Consider the following 18,260-nt stretch of genomic DNA (forward strand, 5'->3'; position numbering starts at 1 on the left):
GGAAATTCTAGAGGCCCGTGTACTGTGCGATGTCAGTGCACGTTAAAGAACCCCAGGTGGTCGAAATTTCCGGAGCCCTCCACTACGGCGTCTCTCATAGCCTTAGTCGCTTTGGGACGTTAAACCCCATAAACCAAACCAAACCATCTTCTTTCTGGCATCTGCATGTGCACGCAACCGCGTTTCTCGCTCTTCATCCTCACGCCCTCTCTCCACTCGGCTGCACCTTGCACGACACCCCTCCGAACTTCGAGCTTACTCCCATTGGCTGCAGCTTGCTCGACGCTCCTCCGAACTAATCCGAACTTACCCGAACTTACCCGAGTTACTCCGAGGCTTGACACAAGATTTTTGGTTGTGACCGTGTTAAGTAGTGCTTTCGAACTAGAACTGCAGAAAATACACTAGCTAAGCGTTCGCATGCAGCTGGGCGCTTTCTTTTTTTTTTTATCTCCTATTTCAAATAACTTTTCTCGTCTCCGCTATGATCTGCATTGATATTATTTCTGAGTCGAGAATGAACCTCTTGGGATGTATATGCGCCCTAGCTATAAAAACTTCCTCTCCGTACCAGAGCTTTCATTTAAAAAGGCCAGGCAGCAGCTTTGTCGAAGGGTTGCGATTGATGCAGTGTACTCTGGTGGTTCGCTTTTTCCGGTTACTGTTAGTCTCGGTCGGCAAACGAAGCATTCCTTTCAGTAACAAGGGTTAAAACAGTTTAAAGGAGCCTGACATTAGTTAATTGACCAATAATTAACTATAGGTGTTTTTCTCCGGTGAGTTCAGCGTATATGTTGGTTTTCATAGGCTGCCTCAGTCCGCCTGCTTGTAATAAAAATACATTTCGGGAAAATAGTTTTCGGGTAGAAATCGGGTTTAACCCAATTGTTATGGAAGTGTTGAATGTGGACTTTTCGCGCATATTTGTGTTTTCTTGAAAATGAAGGGCCTCAAGCGTACTTAAGGGCGCTGATTTCGCTCTTTTTTTTTTAATTTTAGATGCAAAAGCCCGTATTCAGTTCTGCATTTCAAAACAGGATACAAATCGAATTTCTCATGACGCCTTTACACAGACTGCGTTTTTCTTTTTTTGTTCAAGTTAGTAAAAGACAGGAAGCAATTAGCATTCGTTTTGTTGCCGGCGTGAAATATTATACTTGCAAACAAGCTACAAGTGATAAGTTAATTGCGCCGAGGAAGTGTTTAAGGCACGAAATCAGGTTTATCTTTTTATATAATATTTTCTCCATTCTTTCACTACGTGCACAAGCGTCCGCCATTTCCAGCATTTCTGCGCCCAGCTGTACGTCCTTGCATGAACTCTTCGTAAGCGTCCCTTCAGTGTCACAGCTGGAATCTGAAATGCTGCAGCCACGTTCAAGCACAGCACTGCTGGCGCACGGCAGTAATCCAACCATGTCATGACCAGCGTCATAATTACTTTATTTCATAGCCTATTCAAACAGAAACTTTTCAGCCTCGTTATCACGTGCAGCAACATATAGTACATTAGATGACATGGGTAAAAAGAGGTTTGTAATCGTCGACAATACACGGAAAGAGACTCCATAAAATGGATATAGGATATCTGCTTGAAACCAACGTCCCTTCAGCTGTCTCGCACTGCCAAGCTGCATGATTATGAGGGCAGCTTTTCAGATAGAAATATAAATGACACAAACCGATGTTTCTAAATTCCTTCCGGTGTACCAAATCTACGACATTTTGGCCTTCACCCGAGCACGAAGGAGCTGCTAAGTACTGGACGGAGTTGTTGGATAAAAGTGGCGACGGCTTACCTTTACCGCGTTCACCGCAAGCCTTTCCTCCGAACAAAATCCTCACACCCGACGCCTTGAAGGGACTTCTGGCAACTGACTCTGAGCAACTGCGATGATAAGTTCGCCGACTGCCGCACGCGGCGTCGTATCGCGGCTCAGCGAACTGTTTACTGCGATACGGTCGAATTACACAGCCAAGTCCCGTGCCAGTTTTCAGCTATATAGAGATGCGCAGCGGTCGGCCGAGATGATCCGTGACAAAGAAAGAACTTTCACTTATATGGCGGTTGAGGCACATAAATAGATTATATGGAATGCTCAGATAGTCCCGGGCTGAAACATTATTAATTTATGTGCAATTCGTTACAGCCTTTTAAACTGTCCGTTCGTTCTGTTCTAACCGGCTTCACAGTGGTGTGCACGAGCCCGTGGGCTTGGAAATCCTAACTAACTAGCCGCTAACTATTCAAGTTAGGTTGGGTAATGGAATTGGGATGGGCATTAAATCATTCAAGCGCGTACAGACATTCTGTCGAAGCATGGAGAGCAAGCTCTATACGTGATGCGAACTGGGACCATTGCAACCTCCGTAGTTAAAAAAGTGTTCATAACTTTTTTTTTTAAACCATTCCACATTTTTTTAAGGGAAATCTATTGAGCTGAGGGTGCCCCAGTGCATGACTGCTCTTCAAATGAGCTCAACTGCGGTGTATGAGTTAGTTATATTGATTTTAATGGCGCACAAGCAACTATGAGGGGTCATTCAGTACATAAGACCGAACCAAACAATTGAGGCTGATCTGATATCAACGTTTCTGTAGTTGCATTTCCCCTGAACTGCATGTTCCACACGAAAAAAAAAAATAGAATGAAGGAGAAATCTTTTTCACTATCATGCTACTAACATAAGAACAAAAGCGTCTCACGATAAAGGAGTGTCTTTACATCACTATCATCAAAAAAGCTGTAAGTGCACTAACACGTTCAAGAACGTTTAATCCAGCATCCTTCGCTTTTTCAGAGCGTCTATTTCCACTTTTGCCATTCTTTGTGAACGGATCCCACAAAATAGTCTACAAAACGGAGCACCCGTCCAGGGCGCGAATAGTTGAGCTTCCGGCTATCGGGTAGTTTACTTTACGTTCCGAGACAGTGTCAAGGCCAGCCTGCCCGACCCTTATCTCGAGCTAATCGCAAGGTTTTGGAGATAGAGCGGGCTTGAGGCGTCGTCTCTAAACTATAGCACTTCTTGGGGTCTCTAGGGCACATTCGGAGACCCGGCAAAGGGTACGTTTGCACGACAATGGTCTCGTAGTCGCGGCTTGTCTCCGCCATTGCCGCTTTAAGGAAAGTCAAGCGGGACAACCATAACTATACTTATCTTGCTCCGTTTCACGTCCCTTCTATAGCAGAAAGAATGGCTATGGCAAATATACCACCTGTATATCCCAATTTGCTCATTATCATCAGAGGGAAAGAGAACCCAATATGTCATGAAACCGACTAAAATACGAGCTCCATCAGGGTTCGTGGTGTTGGGTTATCAATTAAGGTTATCAGTATCGTGTGGGCGCACGTGTTCGTGTACGCACGTGTACTTATGCGCTTGCGTGTGTGTGATGTGTAGACGGCACAACAGAACCTAAATGTGAAGTAAATATGTAACTTGTACGTAGCCTTACTCCCTGTTGAAATACTAGTCGAGATCTACGCAGGGCTTGGGCAGCATAACCTGCCCCTTAAAGAGAGTGCGCTAGAGGACAGCTTACTCCGTTTATACTCCTTTCATGTTTAGAAGGTAGCAGAGACGTCCCACACACACAAAAAAAAAAACCTTTTACTTAGCCTCAACAAAAACCTATTTTGGCCATTTTTTCTCCCCTGCAGCAGCTTGCAAAATCTCTGCTTTTTACTTGCGTCATTTTGTAGTATTTGTTCATTAACCCTTGCTGTTCGTCGATATTAATGCAGGAATTTTTGTAGGTATTCCGCGTTGAAAGCGCATGTGTGTTCGTTCGGCGCGCTCCACCGCGCAATTCAAGAAGGGGTGGCTTGTGAGAAAAGTTGGCCGCCATCATGACCTTCTTATACTTTAGTATTAGAATCCCCTTTAGCGGAAAGTGTCCGGCGTTGGCGTCCGGCGTGTGAAGCCTCCGGGGTAGAGGAGGCAAAGTGGAGAGACGAAATGGTGAGAGTAAGAGGGCAGGGGTGGCAAGAGAGAGAAGGCGGCGCGACGGTGGACCACCCTCTCACCAACTCGCCGTTTCTCCTTCTTTCCACTTACTCCTGGCCTCTCCTTCTCCCCTTTTTCATCTCTCCACTTTGCCTCCTCTCCCCCGAGGCTTCACCAGCCGGGCGCGAACGCCGGACACTTTTTCCGCTAATGAGAGTCCTAATGCTTACGCATTTAACATGCTTGACGCACCTAATTTGCGTGCAAAAAAACTGCTAGGCGATGCGTTAATTTCACTTTGTGATACTATTCATAATTATAAAAGCTACGTTTTCAGTGAAAATAGGGGCTTATCATTAGAGCGTGGCTATCTACGAATACAGGCCGACTTGAGTTGCAAACGGTCAACCATATGCGCAGACGGGGCCGGTGATCCCGATGCCGGTGCCTTCGAGCTTCAACGACGTGACGCAGAACAAGGCGCTGCGCGACTTCATCGGCTGGGTCTGGTACGACGTGGAGTTCTTCGCGCCCGCCCGCTGGGACCAGAGACAGGGGACAACCGCAGAAGGAGGCCGCGTGTTCCTGCGCTTCGGCAGCGTCCACTACGAGGCCCGGGTGTACCTGAACGGGGCCCCCGTGGTGGCACACGTGGGTGGACACCTGCCCTTCGCAGCCGAGGTGCGCTGACAACCCCATTTCAGCACGCACGCAGCCACATGCTTAGAACAGTGTTGTGCATTTGGGCTAGACATCTAACTTCAGAAAAGAAACATTCGTGGAAAAACATATTTCAGAATTGGACGTGGAATCAGCGGTATTGCATTCGCTGTCTTTTTTTGTTGTTTTCGTCCTGTGCAGACCATTCCCGATTTCAGTGCTTGTCTTCCCACTGGCTCCGCATCAAAACACCAGTGGATGCCACTGTTCGTCTTTATTTCTTATTTTTCTTCGGGTAAGGGGGGGGGGGGGGGGAGTCGGGAGGTGTTTATTGTCTCAGAGCATAAAAATTGAATGGTTATGAAGGCACCGTGGCTTGAGATTACCCCAAAACGAGGAGCTTCAAGAAAAAGAACAAACGAAGAAGTTTAGGGGAAGGTGAAATGGGTTTATGAGAATTCGAGGTTATTCCAGAATTCGAATCTATGAAGCTTCTAGGTAAAGCATGCGAAGTAGTTTTGCGCTAGCGTTTAAAATGATGACGTAATCACCGATTAAAACCACGACTATGTTCAGGCTTCTCCTCACTGCGTTTGAGGACTGCGGGGAAACTTGACGCCATTGTTGCCGAAATTTCAGATGTCCGTTGCCTTCGTCTACATGCTGCGGTGTCGACAAACAATCCAATGTCGCCAAACCATGCTTCTTTAGCTTCACATTCGATGTCATTCGTTTTGTTCCTTGAAACAACCTCTTGGCTGGAAACTTGGCCCCACCGTACGTGACGTCATCGTTGCGGCCTCTACCTGTCACTGTGCACTGCAGAGAAGCCTGAAAGCCAACGCCGCTTTAGTCGGCGATTGCGTCACTATTTCAAACGCTAGCGCAAAAATATTTGGCATGCTTTACCTGTAGGTCTCACACATTCGGCTCGTTTAAACTCATCGAATTCTAAAACCTCTTCAGTTGCCCTAGGCACATTTTTTTATTGCCTAGCAGATGCGAACGGCTGAGAGAAAGTAGAATTGGGGTTGTATTTGCTGCAAACCGCTCATCTGACTACCATTGAAATCGAGTTTGTACCGGTGCTGTTTGCGCTTAAGGTGTCTCGCAGCGTCTATACGCCAGCCATGTTTACGTCCTCACCTGTCGGTAGCACGATGTTGTGCGTGTTGAGCGGACGTGTAAGCGAGGCCAAAGCAGCAGTGATCGACCATTAAAGATTTTAAGCTAAATTATCTAAGGCGTACTGATATCAATGTAATAGGTGAAAACAGCGCGAAAGAAGAAGCCCGAAGGCGAAACGAGGAAGTGACAGTCAATGAGTAAAACCACTGTCTCGCAAGATTCAAGGAGCCATACATCAACGTGCACTCATCAGTATAGCAAGCAGGCTTTATATACATGGTACTTTTAAAAACAGCAGGGCAAGCTTTCCGTATTGCAAGCTAGAGCGAAGTGCAATGGCACTTGGCAGAGGGCCCAGGTGCAATGGAAGCCATATTTGACTGAGGACTGCTCGCTAGAGTGCGTTAGTATAAATCGATTTTCAAACAGTGCAAAAACACGCAGCGCGACAAGAAAATACTCACACACGCGTTGAAAAATACGCAACACTTCACAATTTTGTACAGCACTCGTTTCTACGTATTTTCGTGTCACACATTCTTTATGCGCTGTTCGCGATTCCAACTTCTCTATGACATCGGTAATGGCGGACGGCGGCTAAAGTTGCCCCATGTCTGCAGCTGTCGAACTCCGTGTAGTTATCGACGCTATACCTGCTCCCTCTTACGTGACCGCAACTTGCTTCAGGTGACGGGAGTGCTGCGTTACGGACGAAAGAACCTGCTTACCGTCGCGGTGAACAACACTCTCACCGAGAGCACCATTCCTCAGGGCACGCTGTTTCGACCAAATAACACCGCAAGGTGAGGATCACTCTTCGTTTTAAATCACCCAGACTGATATACTTTACACCATGGTTGCGCATCTGCTTGCATGTATAACGATAAATGAAGACATTTGGGTGCAAAAGAGCGCACTCAAACGCGGTAATTCCGCTGTCTTCAGAGTACCACCCGACGAATGGCTCCGATGGTACGCCAATTCGCACCACGCAGTGGAAGTGCCGCACACGATTCCTGTCCTTCCCACATGCCACCCAAAGACAATCCTTGTAGTATTGATGCTGACGCCACCACTCTGAAAACGCAATCCGACAAATCCTGCGGCTGTGCCCTTGGTACGCCAAGCGCGCTTTTCAGAGTCGTCTGGAGTTTCGAGTATCACAATTCCGTATTTGTTTGAATGACATAGGGTGTGTCGAATAGCCACCGCAACCGTTTGCTACTGTGCAGGTATCCTAGTGGCTACTACCGCTTGGATGTGCCGTTCGACTTCTTCAACTACGCTGGAATTCACCGGAGCGTCATCTTGTACACCACCCCAGGCGACTACATAGACGACGTGTTATTTGTGACCACGGCTGCCACGGAAGCCCTGGGTGCGTGAAAGCCACCACGCCTTGTCCTCTGTAAGAGGATTTATGGTTTTTGTAGAGCGTCGTCGGTGATAAAATTCGGCAAGCTTGCCACAAGTCCTCCATGCCAGTGCCGTTTCATGACGTATGATTGCAGTCACACGACACGCACATGCTTAAACTGGGAGGCATGCCCTTGCCTCGCAGTGTGAGCGTATGCCATGAAGGGGCATGAAACGTGGTCCAGACACTGCAAATTTGACCTCTCTTTGATCTTTCAGCTAGTGAACGACACATTGCTGGACAAAAAAAGTACGCGATTAAACAATGAGCTTCTTTTCTTGCATGACACCAGCCAGTGTGGACTTCACCATTGATGTGGTGAGCGGTAACGAGACTCCTAGCTGCCAGGTGACCCTGTTGGACGACCGCGGGGACGTGGCCGCTTCGGCGGCGGGTTGCGCGGGCAAGCTGGCCGTGCGCGGCGCCAAGCTGTGGTGGCCCGTTGGCATGCACAGTGAGCCGGGGTACCTCTACACGGCCAAGGTGAGCCGGAGTACGGTGATGACGTCACGCCTTTATTCGAGACGCGGTGCAACCTTATAGCGTTAAGGCTCCCGTTGTGAAGAAAATCGGATGTTGGCGTCGTCGGCGTTGTGAGCGCAAAATTCTGGAGAAACAACCTAGGTGGGCAACCTAGGTCACGTTACTGCCCACCGTATTGTGAGCGAACTGGTCACCATGGCAGGTGGCAGTTAAATTAATGATTGGTCGCGAGAGGTCGCCCAGGAAGAGCAACACAAGTCGCACAAGCCCTGCCGAAGGCAGCACCTGCCACTGCAGGGCAGTGGCGCATCCCTTAACCGCTGCACCACACTTCGCCAGGAGTGGTATGAGGACTCCCAGGGACCTATGAATGTGAAGTCAAAGATGACGAATACCGCATATATGGGCGTTAACCCACTAAAGCTATCGCGTCATAACCTTAGTATGACCCCTATAGTGGTCAGCACCACTATAACGCAAGGTTGTTTAAAACTGTCTCTAATAATCACGCAAGATCCTCTAACACGCAGTTTTCCGGACGTATTCTGCATCCGCACTAGTGTTCAACTGATCGTTTTCACCAGCGCCGAAGTGGTTCGGACAAAGACGTGAGGTTTTGTTCTTCCAGGTGGAAGCCACATCCGGTGACTCTACCGATGTGTACTACCAGAAGGTGGGCCTCCGCACGGTGCATGTCAGCAGCGGAGGTCTGCACATCAACGGGAAGCCCTTCTACCTGATGGGGTTCGGCAAGCACGAGGACTCGAACGTGAGAGCCACGCGCGCAGCGCTCGCGTCGTCAGTCGCCATCCGTACATACTGTGGGGGTCACGAACACGGTGGTCACGAATATGATACGAATAGTGACAGGGTGCAAAAGCGGTGCTGTGTGATTACAAAATGGCTGCAAAGGCGTGTTAATTTTAATACGGAAGCATTGGGAGGGCCGTGAAGGCGAAAACTGTCCGGTGGCGTCGGCGTCTATGTGAAGCCTTCACCTGCCGTGTGGTGTTTGGGAGGATTTTCTTCTCTACACCCGGCACCTGTCTACCATCTCCCTCTCCCACTTGCCCTCTCCACCTGCCTCTCTTCACTTGTAGAAGACAGGAGGGAGATGCCGGACGAAGGAGCGCAGCCATACGGCTGCAAAAGAACGCTACAGCTTTCTCAGAAACTTCGTAGTTAAAGAAAAATTCGTCCCGCTCCGTGGTTCGAAACCGGGACCACCGCTTCACCGGAGGAGTCGCACTACCAATTGAGCTAACCTGGACGGCAAGCTTATGGTAGAGCGAGTACGAATTGATCAATAACTTGAAATGGGAACTGTGTTGGTCCAATATTTTAGGGGAATCCCCCAAGGTGGAGTAGATTTCGGGAGAGAACTATAACATATCGGGAGGAAACTGGCAACCATAACGCGCTTTATGAATATACTGCATGACCTGTCCTCGAGTTGAGGAGGAATGTGTGTATTAGCTGCATTCATTTTTTATGCATGCCTCTGTGAAAAAGTTTAGAGCCGAAGGGATATGCTTTTAGGTGGGGGCCACCTGTAGAATTCGTGGAAGTCCTACCCATTGTAGTGGGAAAGACTAAAAAGTATCTTACCTTTAGTAGATTTTGACCACCAAGGATGCATCACAAACCACACGGTGTGGATCAGGAGCAAGCCCCCTGGGCTCCAAACATTTGATAAAGAGGGTACGATGCCTCGCATAAACCATGCGTTTGTGTAAGCTGTACAGCCTTCCGTCGTTGAATAACGCGCAGCAAGGTATGTTTATAAGCTCACTACAAGAATATATATTTGAAGATTTTCTCTAGGGAATTACACATTCATATCATTCCTTTGTAGTGCGCTTCCTGGCGTTCAGATTTCTTCAAGTTCTCTCTCAACTGAAGTCTTCTATCTGCACTTGAACGTGACAGCTATGTACCACAGCGCAATGAATAAAAGAACGCGGTATATTCATAGTGCTATACTGAAGGTGAACATGAACCCGCTGGCGGCGGCTGTCGACGCAGATCCGCGGCAAGGGCCTCGACCTGCCGCTGGTGGTGAAGGACTTCAACCTGATCCAGTGGCTGGGCGCCAACTCGTTCCGCACATCGCACTACCCGTACGCCGAGGAGATCATGGACCAGGCAGACGCCCAGGGAATCGCCGTCATCGACGAGGCGCCCGCCGTGGTCCTCTCGTGCGTGCACACTTCTTCTGCTGTATTTAATTCGGTCGTACCGTGTTCGAAGACTTTGAGCCGTAAATTCGCCTGGCATTCAACGCCATCTTCACCCTGGCAGCAGTTATATTAAGCAAAGAGCTTCAGTTTAATGGTGATGAAACAGAGAAAAACTTCCGTTTATCTTCTGTAATGTTGCCACTGTCTCAATCAGCCCCGTATAAGTACAGTCGAAGCTAGGTTGGCAACTAACAGGGCCCAAGGTCAGAAACAGAAGTGACCCTTCCAAACAGGTTTAAAGAGTACACTGTTGTAAATACGCCTTTACTGACGCATGGCTTTGAAAAAACAATGCGGGAGGTGGGTTGGCTGTATAAGGCTTTGTTTAAGCGATATATATTGCAGTCTCGGAGGGCAAACTTGACGATGACGATGATGATAATTTGATGTAAGTGGCTCAAGAATAGCATGACCAACGTTATCGGTCTGCCTGAGGTGGGTGAAACACTCGTTCATTTTCCTAGCATTCCTAGAAGACCAGACCAGAGGTGAAGGCTTGTATTCATTGGGAAAACAGGGTAAGTACTCGGTGCCACATATGGTAGAGCTTAGAGCTCAACAGGCTGCTCCGTTTACTTATATCTTCACATGGTTCCTTCGGTGCTGGTACTGCTTTGTGACATATTCAGTTCCTCGGATTTTTTGCCTCGCACTTGTATATAATTACGAGCTCCCCTATGCGAGGCTCCTATGAGAAGCTAGCTATAGGTCCTCTGGGGTGAAGATATGATACCGTTGCCCACCTTCGACATATTTACAGCTTTCTGGGTGCCAGTGCCATACTAGAAGGATCAAAAGCAGGCCCTGTGGCCTGAGAACTTTTGACTCCTTCTGTACATAAAACGAGTCTGCAAGGTTTCAAACTTCAGGCGCTGTAATACGGATACGCAGTTTCCGAAACGTTTACACTCGCACCTCTTAAAAGAGCCCCTCAACTCAATTTAGTCAAAAAATTTGTTATACTCCGGTGGTTCTTATATATATATATGCTGAAATACGCGCTCATAGCTTCTTTTTATTTTAAAATACTCTTTATAAAGGGCGTACAGCCGTCGCTGTCAAGTAATTTTGCAGCGATCTGCTCTTCCGTACCCTCGTCAAGATGAGTTCTCTTGTGCGCCTGGCCATTAACCTCCACAAGTGTCACTGCTCTTTCATTCTATGTTTTCAATGATGCGGCACATGGTGACTGCATTCTCCTTTCTCCCGAAGAAGGAAACGCCGGCTAATGGCAACACTGAATTTTTGACAAGAGCGGCGATATAATAAACTGATGTATGTCGAGGGCTGGCAGAAACAATAGAATTATAGCTGGTAGGAACAGGTGATCCCTATTATTAACAATTAGATTGTGTCTACATCAGGACGCAGGCCTCTTCCTAAGATCTCTATTACCCCTTTCCTGCAGCAGTAGCGGCGGCTCTATCCAAGCGAATTCTTTGTTCTCATCTCAACTCACACTCTGCCAGCCCCAGATACTTCCCATTTTTTGGAATCGGCTCTGTTGACCCTGATAAGTAATTTATTATCTGTCGTTCACACAAGAGCAAGAGTTGGCCATCCTTGTGTAGTAGTTGACCACCTTCTCCACCGGCAACAAAAATCTCCAGGGAGCTCGAAAAGCAATTTTTACACATACGCAGGTGCCATGTTTTCCAGCGATCACCTCATTTCACTGCCAGACATTCATTCATTCATTCATTCATTCATTCATTCATTCATTCATTCATTCATTCATTCATTCATTCATTCAAAATAGGCTAAAGATCCTCACGGCTGAGGGTATTATATAAATGGGGGGGGGGTGCATATAGTAGAAAATAAACCACAAATAAACGAGAAAACAAATAAAAACACATTATAGGACATTGGAATAAAATTCTCAGTAGTAATAATTCAAATTAAAAATAAAATAAACAAAAAATGAGAAAAATGAACAAAGCAGCAGACAGTGAAAAATTATACCCGGCTATGCACCAACCTTCACCTCCATATAGTGTGGCCTCAAGCCACCGGCTTGAGCTATACGAGCTTCAGTTACGGGACGACCGAGCAAGGTCAATTCGTGCTCGACGCACGGCAATGCGCCCAGACAGTGTGCCAGTTCGCGCGAGTGCCTTTATAGATTCTGAACTGCACAGATGCGGTGGAGTTAACGTCATTACGACCTGTGTGGCGCAGCTCGTTTAACAAGGTCATGCTGGAGCAGCACAAGGAGCGCATGAGGGAGCTGGTGCACCGCGACAAGAACCGTCCGTCGGTCATCCTCTGGTCGGTGGCCAACGAGCCCCACTCCAACAAGAAGCCGGCGGGGCCGTACTTCGCCCACCTCGCAGACTACGTCCGCAAGCTGGACCCCACGCGCCCTATCACCGCGGCACTCAACAAGAAGTACGACGAAGACCTGGCGGTGAGAAAAGGAACAAAATTGGAGCGGACACTTAAGTTCCAGCTTAAGGGTATGCGACGTAATAGCGTAATGGGTTAATTTCCATATACGCAGAAGGTCATTTCTTCTACAGTACATTCATAGATCCTTGCGAGTCCTCGTACCCGTCCTGGCGCAGTGGTGCAGCTGTTAATCGATGCGCCACTGCCCTGCGATGGCAGGTGGCGCCTTTCGACTTTTGCGATAAGCTAGAGCGCCACGCATGAAACAAGCTAAATGACATGGCTCTGGATGAAAACGTCTGTCTTCGTCTGTCTGGACAGTAAGCACTACTGAAAAGTGGCGCTGCTGAAAAGTGGCGCTGCAATCGTCTAACCGAAGCGCTAGTTATTCATACGGCTTCTTTGTTTGTTTCCGACAGTACTTTCGAGCGGAGATCGTTGCACTCCCGAAATAGTTGTTAACAACAGGACTATCTAATCGCGCTAAACTATATAGCTTCATTCTAGTGTTTGAGTTTGAATCATGTCGTTTTTGTGCGATTTGTTCCGGATAGTATGTTCAGCACTGCAAAAAGTCAAAATAAAAATATACTCAGATTCAGGCTCTCGAATTTGACCGATGGAGTCGTCCACTCGCTCCTTTTTGCTCGCCGCAGGGGGACCATCTTGACGTCATCATGCACAACAACTACCCGGCCTGGTACAGCGACACCGGCTCGACCGAGGTCATCGTGCCGCAGATCTTGGACGAATACAGGAAGATGTGGGCGCGCTACCGCAAGCCCATCATGATCAGCGAGTACGGGGCCGGTGCTATCGCCGGTCTGCACGCCGACCCGGCATTCGTCTTCACCGAGGACTTCCAGACGGAGGCCCTCGGATGCTACCACCGGGCCTTTGACGAGCTTCGCACCAGCGGCTTCTTCTTCGGCGAGCACGTGTGGAACTTCGCCGACTTCATGACGGCGCAGACGGTCGGCCGGGTGTACGGCAACCGCAAGGGCATCCTGACGCGGGAGCGACAGCCAAAGGCCGCGGCTAAAGTGATTCGCTGCCGCTATCACAAGATTGCGAACCGGACACTACCGGACGCCGATGCTTACTGCATCCCTAATCAGCGATCGTGAATTAAGCAGGGGCGAATTTCAACGCATCTCATTGTAAAACGCACGCCACAAAGGGGAAGGGAAAGCCAACCATTGGGATCGTGTGCCGCGCGCTTTCTGGAGCAAATATTCCCTAGTACGTATACAGTAAGGGCAGTATGCTAGTCAGCTGCGCTTTTGAGTGTCGTATGCCAAAGTTGCGACTGTGTCAGTGTTTCATTATTCGCGAAACCCTAGAATGTTTCCTGGAGGCTAAGTTGCGCCTTAAACGACTATGCAACGCCTATAGATTATTGTATTTGAAACAATCAGTCAAGGGATGCTTGGGAATTAAAGTCACGACTTGATCAGCCCTCTCACTCGCAACTTGCAAACGCAGGAGGCACTACAATTCAGAACAGGACGAAACTAAATGCGTTAGAGAATGTTAAAAATTTATAAAAGTCCGTGCTAGGTCCACTTTTATTTTTATTCTATGTTAATGAAATCACTGATGGTATTGCATCCCATGAGAGGCTGATTGCAGATGATGGTGCGCTTTACAGGGCAGTCACTTCTGAAATAGACACCTACATGATTCATCAGGACTTGGATAAAATATCTTTGTGGTGCTCAAAATGGCGCATGAAACTTAACCTGAACAAAACATTATGCTATATGGCAGGCACAAAAAAGAGAAACCCTGATGTTCGACCATAGACATTAAATAATTTTTCCTTAAAAGGCGTATTTGAATACCTGTATCTAGGGGTGTATTTTACTCCAGATTTAAATACGCATTAAATAGTTTTTCCTTACAAGGCGTATTTGAATACCAGTATCTAGGAGTGTATTTTACTCCAGATTCAAAATTGGCATCGACACGTCTATTATACAGTTGCCAAGGCGGGTCACGCATTGTGTTTTCTTCGTCTCAATTAGCCTCGGTATTTGCTTTATAAGACCAAAGCAAGATCGATCCTAGAATGCGCATGCACTGTTTCGGATGTGCCAACCATACAAGTTGAACAAAAATTAGATCACATATAGAATATGGCTGCTCGCTTAGTCACCGGAAATTACGAACGGCAGTTCAGTGCTCCGAGGAGAAAACAAGAATTAGACTGGGACTTGCTGGACAATATATGACGAAAATTACGCCTGAAGTTACCACTCATTCGTTCACATAGAAAATGGTAAATACATCAAGCGACCTACTATGTCTCAGAACGTGTGGATCATCATTTATAGTGCGCGAAATTTGTCATAGAAAATTATTAAGGATATCATTTTCCCAAAACAATATTAGAGTGGAACCATTTGCCTCGCAATGTTGTCAATGACGTCTTTTCAATGTAAAGTGCTTACTGTGACTCTTGGTATTTGTTTTTTGCGACATTCATTGTTTTCATTAAGACTGTCCTACGTATAAGGAGTACTTCACTGCCGTGTGGCAAGAGTTCACCTGTTCTATACCTGTGGTGTAAGCATTCCTTGTTACCCTCCCCCCCCCCCCCCCCTGTAATGTCTCCGGGCGATGTTCTAAATAAATAAAAATGTGTACGGCTGTAAAACCGCATTATTTTAACCCTGAGTGGCGATTCGCACTAGTTAGTTCGTTCAGCTTGGTCCTGTGTCGTCCTTCCTCTGCAGGGTGGCCTCTCTTTTACAGCGACAGCTGTTAAGCGCCCGTTCCTGGTTTCGCGTCGTAGTAGTATGTCGTCGGTTGTCGTCGGCGTAACCGGTGGATGCGTTGCCATGGGGAACCCTCGGAGGGTTGTTATCGCGCAAGGAGGAAGGCATCACGTGAGCGGAGAGACGCGTAACCTGTGCGTGGTTACCACAGGAACCATCCGGAGGTTTGGTTACCGTAGAGAATCCCCAACTGGAGGACGGTTACCGTGGAAGTACGAAGGTATGGCAAGAGCGTAGGAAGGCGCAACCGGTCGGCGGTTGCACCTGAAATCACCCGGAGAGTAGCTACCTTGCAAGGACGAGGAGGGCTACCATGGAAGGAAACTTTACGGCGAGAGCGTATACGATGGCGTAACTAGAGGATGGTTACAACGGTAACCATCCGGAAGGTGGCCATCATGGAGGGAGCGAAATGCCCAACCGGAGGACGATTGCCGCGGAAGGAGGAAGGTATGGAGAGAGCGTTACAAGGAACGCCTAGTACATGGTTGCCATAGAAACCAAACGGACGGTGGTTACCCGAGGAGGAGGAGCGTCGCCGTGGAAGAAGGGTACGCCGAGTGCAGGAAGGCGTGCCACGGTAACCATCCAGAACGTGGCTACCGAGGAAGGACGAAGACGACACGCCACCCGATCGAGGAAAGGATCATCGGCGACGCTGCGCTTCTAAATAACGCGGGTTGGACAGCAGACTCAGACAAAAAAAAAAAAACGACTGCGTGTGGAAAACTAAAAAGCGCGCCCTAGAACTAGGCGGTGTGAGGTCGCTCTCATATTCTCTATCACAACATATCGTGAAGAACAAATACCTGAACAGCTGTCGATGAACCTCCCGCCTATTTTTTAATGCGATAGCGTTACAAGCTTCATCGGGGAAAGATGTGTCGTCAGTCATAAAATTCGCTAATTGGAGGGAAGTGGACGTCACCCTAGCGCATAATTCCGACCGGATGAAGGCAAGTGACGTCAGCAGTTCGGAAGCTGCTAATGATATCACATTGCCAACACAATGTAATGACGTCCCTGTGATTTTGCGCTCGTTAACGCATCCATTAGAATTACGCCGTAGCAGAAAAGCGAAATTTTCCAGTTCCATCCTCTTCAAGCATGCCTGAATTCGTGTCAAGAGGTGCAAACGGTAGATACACACTTTACTAGAAACCAAATTTCTTCGACTTGCTCAAGCTACACGACCTGTGGGCATTTTGTCCGCCGCAAAGATGCGAAAAAAGCACATTTATAATGCAAAGAACGTTCTTGCGCGGATTCATGAATGAATACAAAAGTTTTCCGCGTACGTTAAAAACAGCACAATCAACCGCTTGCGCGCATACTATAGCACTTGCGCGCCGTTGAGCTCCATAGTCTACATGGAGCATTGGTCTCGGGTAAGTTTACGCGTTCCTATCTGCGTTTAAGTGAATGAAGTATCGACAAATCTATCCTGCCTGGGCACTTTCATTACATTCGCGATGTGCGACACGGCCCGACATCAAAATGCAGAGTCATCATCACCGCGATTGAAGATTGTCATGCGCGTCAAAATTTTGCCCAGTAGACCTGGTTCAGGCAGCCGTCGGTCGGCCCATCTCTCAGCAGGGTCCGAAGGGCCATACCATAGCAGCCTTCGAGCGCGTGGAGGTCCTGATGCGGATGGTGACGTCACCGGTGTCCTGATGCTGCACCTCGTCGTCGTTGAAGTCATCTGGGCGCAAGCCAGAGCCAATGCCGCTCAGGATCCACCCTGAGGCCCACTCAACAGGCCACTCTGCGTTCGAGCGAGGCAGCAGCGGACGTACCACGCTGGGCCGCCCTCCCTCATGCTCTTCCTTGCTCTCGCTCTCCACTTCCTTGCGTGCATTGCGTTCTTTTTTCTTGATCTTCGCTAGCTGCTTCTTTTGGAGGTTCTTCCTTTTTCTGTGCTTGCGACGCTTCTTTCTGCGTTTGCTCGGTGCTCGCAAGTGGGCGTGGGCTGGGGTGTCGGCTTCCATTTTCTCTCTGTCTTCACCGTCACGTGCAAAGCCGGCAAGAGTAGCTGCGCCGTTGCCGCTTACGGGCACCTCCAAGCCATGTGAAGCGGTCTCCGGCGTCTTGGTACTGTGGACGTCGTCTAAGCACTCAGCTTTGCTGTTGGAATCCGTGGTACGACGTTCCGACGTCCCAGTCTCGTTTAGGGGCTCAACGAGCTGTGACTGTCCCTCCTCGGCCTGGATACTGGGCGGTGAAGTCAGCCTCGAGCCAACAGAGAACCTTTCCGTGGTCTCCTGCGGTGCGTCGATACTGTTCGTGTCCACGGGCTTCTCGCAGGAAAGGTGTGCCTCAGTGGTACTCGACGCAGTAAAAGTCGGAACCGCGCTGACGCACTGAGCGTTGAAAGATTCGGGCGCTTTCGTTTGTGGTTGCGGATGTATGAATGACACTGATGTGGCTGTCGTGGCTTTCGGCATCTGAACTGCTGGCTTCCTCTTGAACCGCTGCATAGTTCCCGTTTGGTGTCGACGTTCTATTCGTTTCCCATGAGCAGGTTCAGGCTCGCCTTTCTCCGGTTCCTCGATAATCCATTTCAGATCATCGTACAAACAAAGATCCGTGGTCGCTGAAGGCAGGGCTTTTCTCGGCTTCTGGGTGAGACAGTGATCTGCTGTAAGCTCGGTACGTGCTTGAAGAGCGGCAGGCTGGTGTGGAGCTTGGCTGCTTCTGGGATCCACGACCTCCTGGTCAAGCAGCTCTAAATGACCTGGAGTTGACAAAGCGTAGCTGTTTTCTTGAGAAGGGTCCCAAGCGGCCAACTTTTCTTCAAGGTCTAATTCGCTCTGTTGAGTAGCCTCTTGGGATGAACCTTGCTTTTCGAATTCAATTATCGTCGTCCAGAACCCGTGGCCTCTGTTGCCTCCTTCTCCGTCTGGATTATCATCGGCCTGTCCCATAATCAGTACTTGTGGCAGATGCTCCTTCGTTAGGTGCATAAAGTCCTCGGTCATCGCACAGCATTCCGTCGATGATGATTCATAAGCAATTGCGGGGCGCACCGTACTGGACTCGATGCTTAGCTTCTCAGTACTGCTTAGCTGTCCGAAGAAACGCCCTGGCGTCTTAAGTAACCCTTCGGTTCCGATCTCACGACCTTCATCTGAAAGTGACGGTGGTGGTGCCGATTCCCCGCGAGATTCGGCAGGCGATTCATACGTCATCCATTTCAGAACGTCC

General features: G+C 48.5%; 1 protein-coding gene across 1 annotated transcript in view; it reads left to right on the forward strand.

Annotated features, from left to right (window-relative positions):
- Positions 1-14,850, forward strand: part of LOC149342542 (beta-glucuronidase-like) — a 28,961-nt gene extending 14,111 nt beyond the window's left edge. The window contains exons 2-9 of the mRNA XM_089544904.1: positions 4,375-4,635; positions 6,430-6,545; positions 6,975-7,120; positions 7,452-7,642; positions 8,271-8,411; positions 9,668-9,840; positions 12,064-12,292; positions 12,930-14,850. Coding sequence (XP_089401030.1) covers positions 4,375-4,635; positions 6,430-6,545; positions 6,975-7,120; positions 7,452-7,642; positions 8,271-8,411; positions 9,668-9,840; positions 12,064-12,292; positions 12,930-13,400 — 1,728 coding nt within the window. The 3' untranslated portion in view covers positions 13,401-14,850. The remainder of the gene's footprint in view (positions 1-4,374; positions 4,636-6,429; positions 6,546-6,974; positions 7,121-7,451; positions 7,643-8,270; positions 8,412-9,667; positions 9,841-12,063; positions 12,293-12,929) is intronic.
- The last annotated feature ends 3,410 nt before the right edge of the window (positions 14,851-18,260 follow it).

Source organism: Amblyomma mixtum, chromosome 5 (assembly GCF_055824585.1).
Source record: "Amblyomma mixtum isolate Tamu chromosome 5, ASM5582458v1, whole genome shotgun sequence".
Lineage (NCBI taxonomy): Eukaryota > Metazoa > Arthropoda > Arachnida > Ixodida > Ixodidae > Amblyomma > Amblyomma mixtum.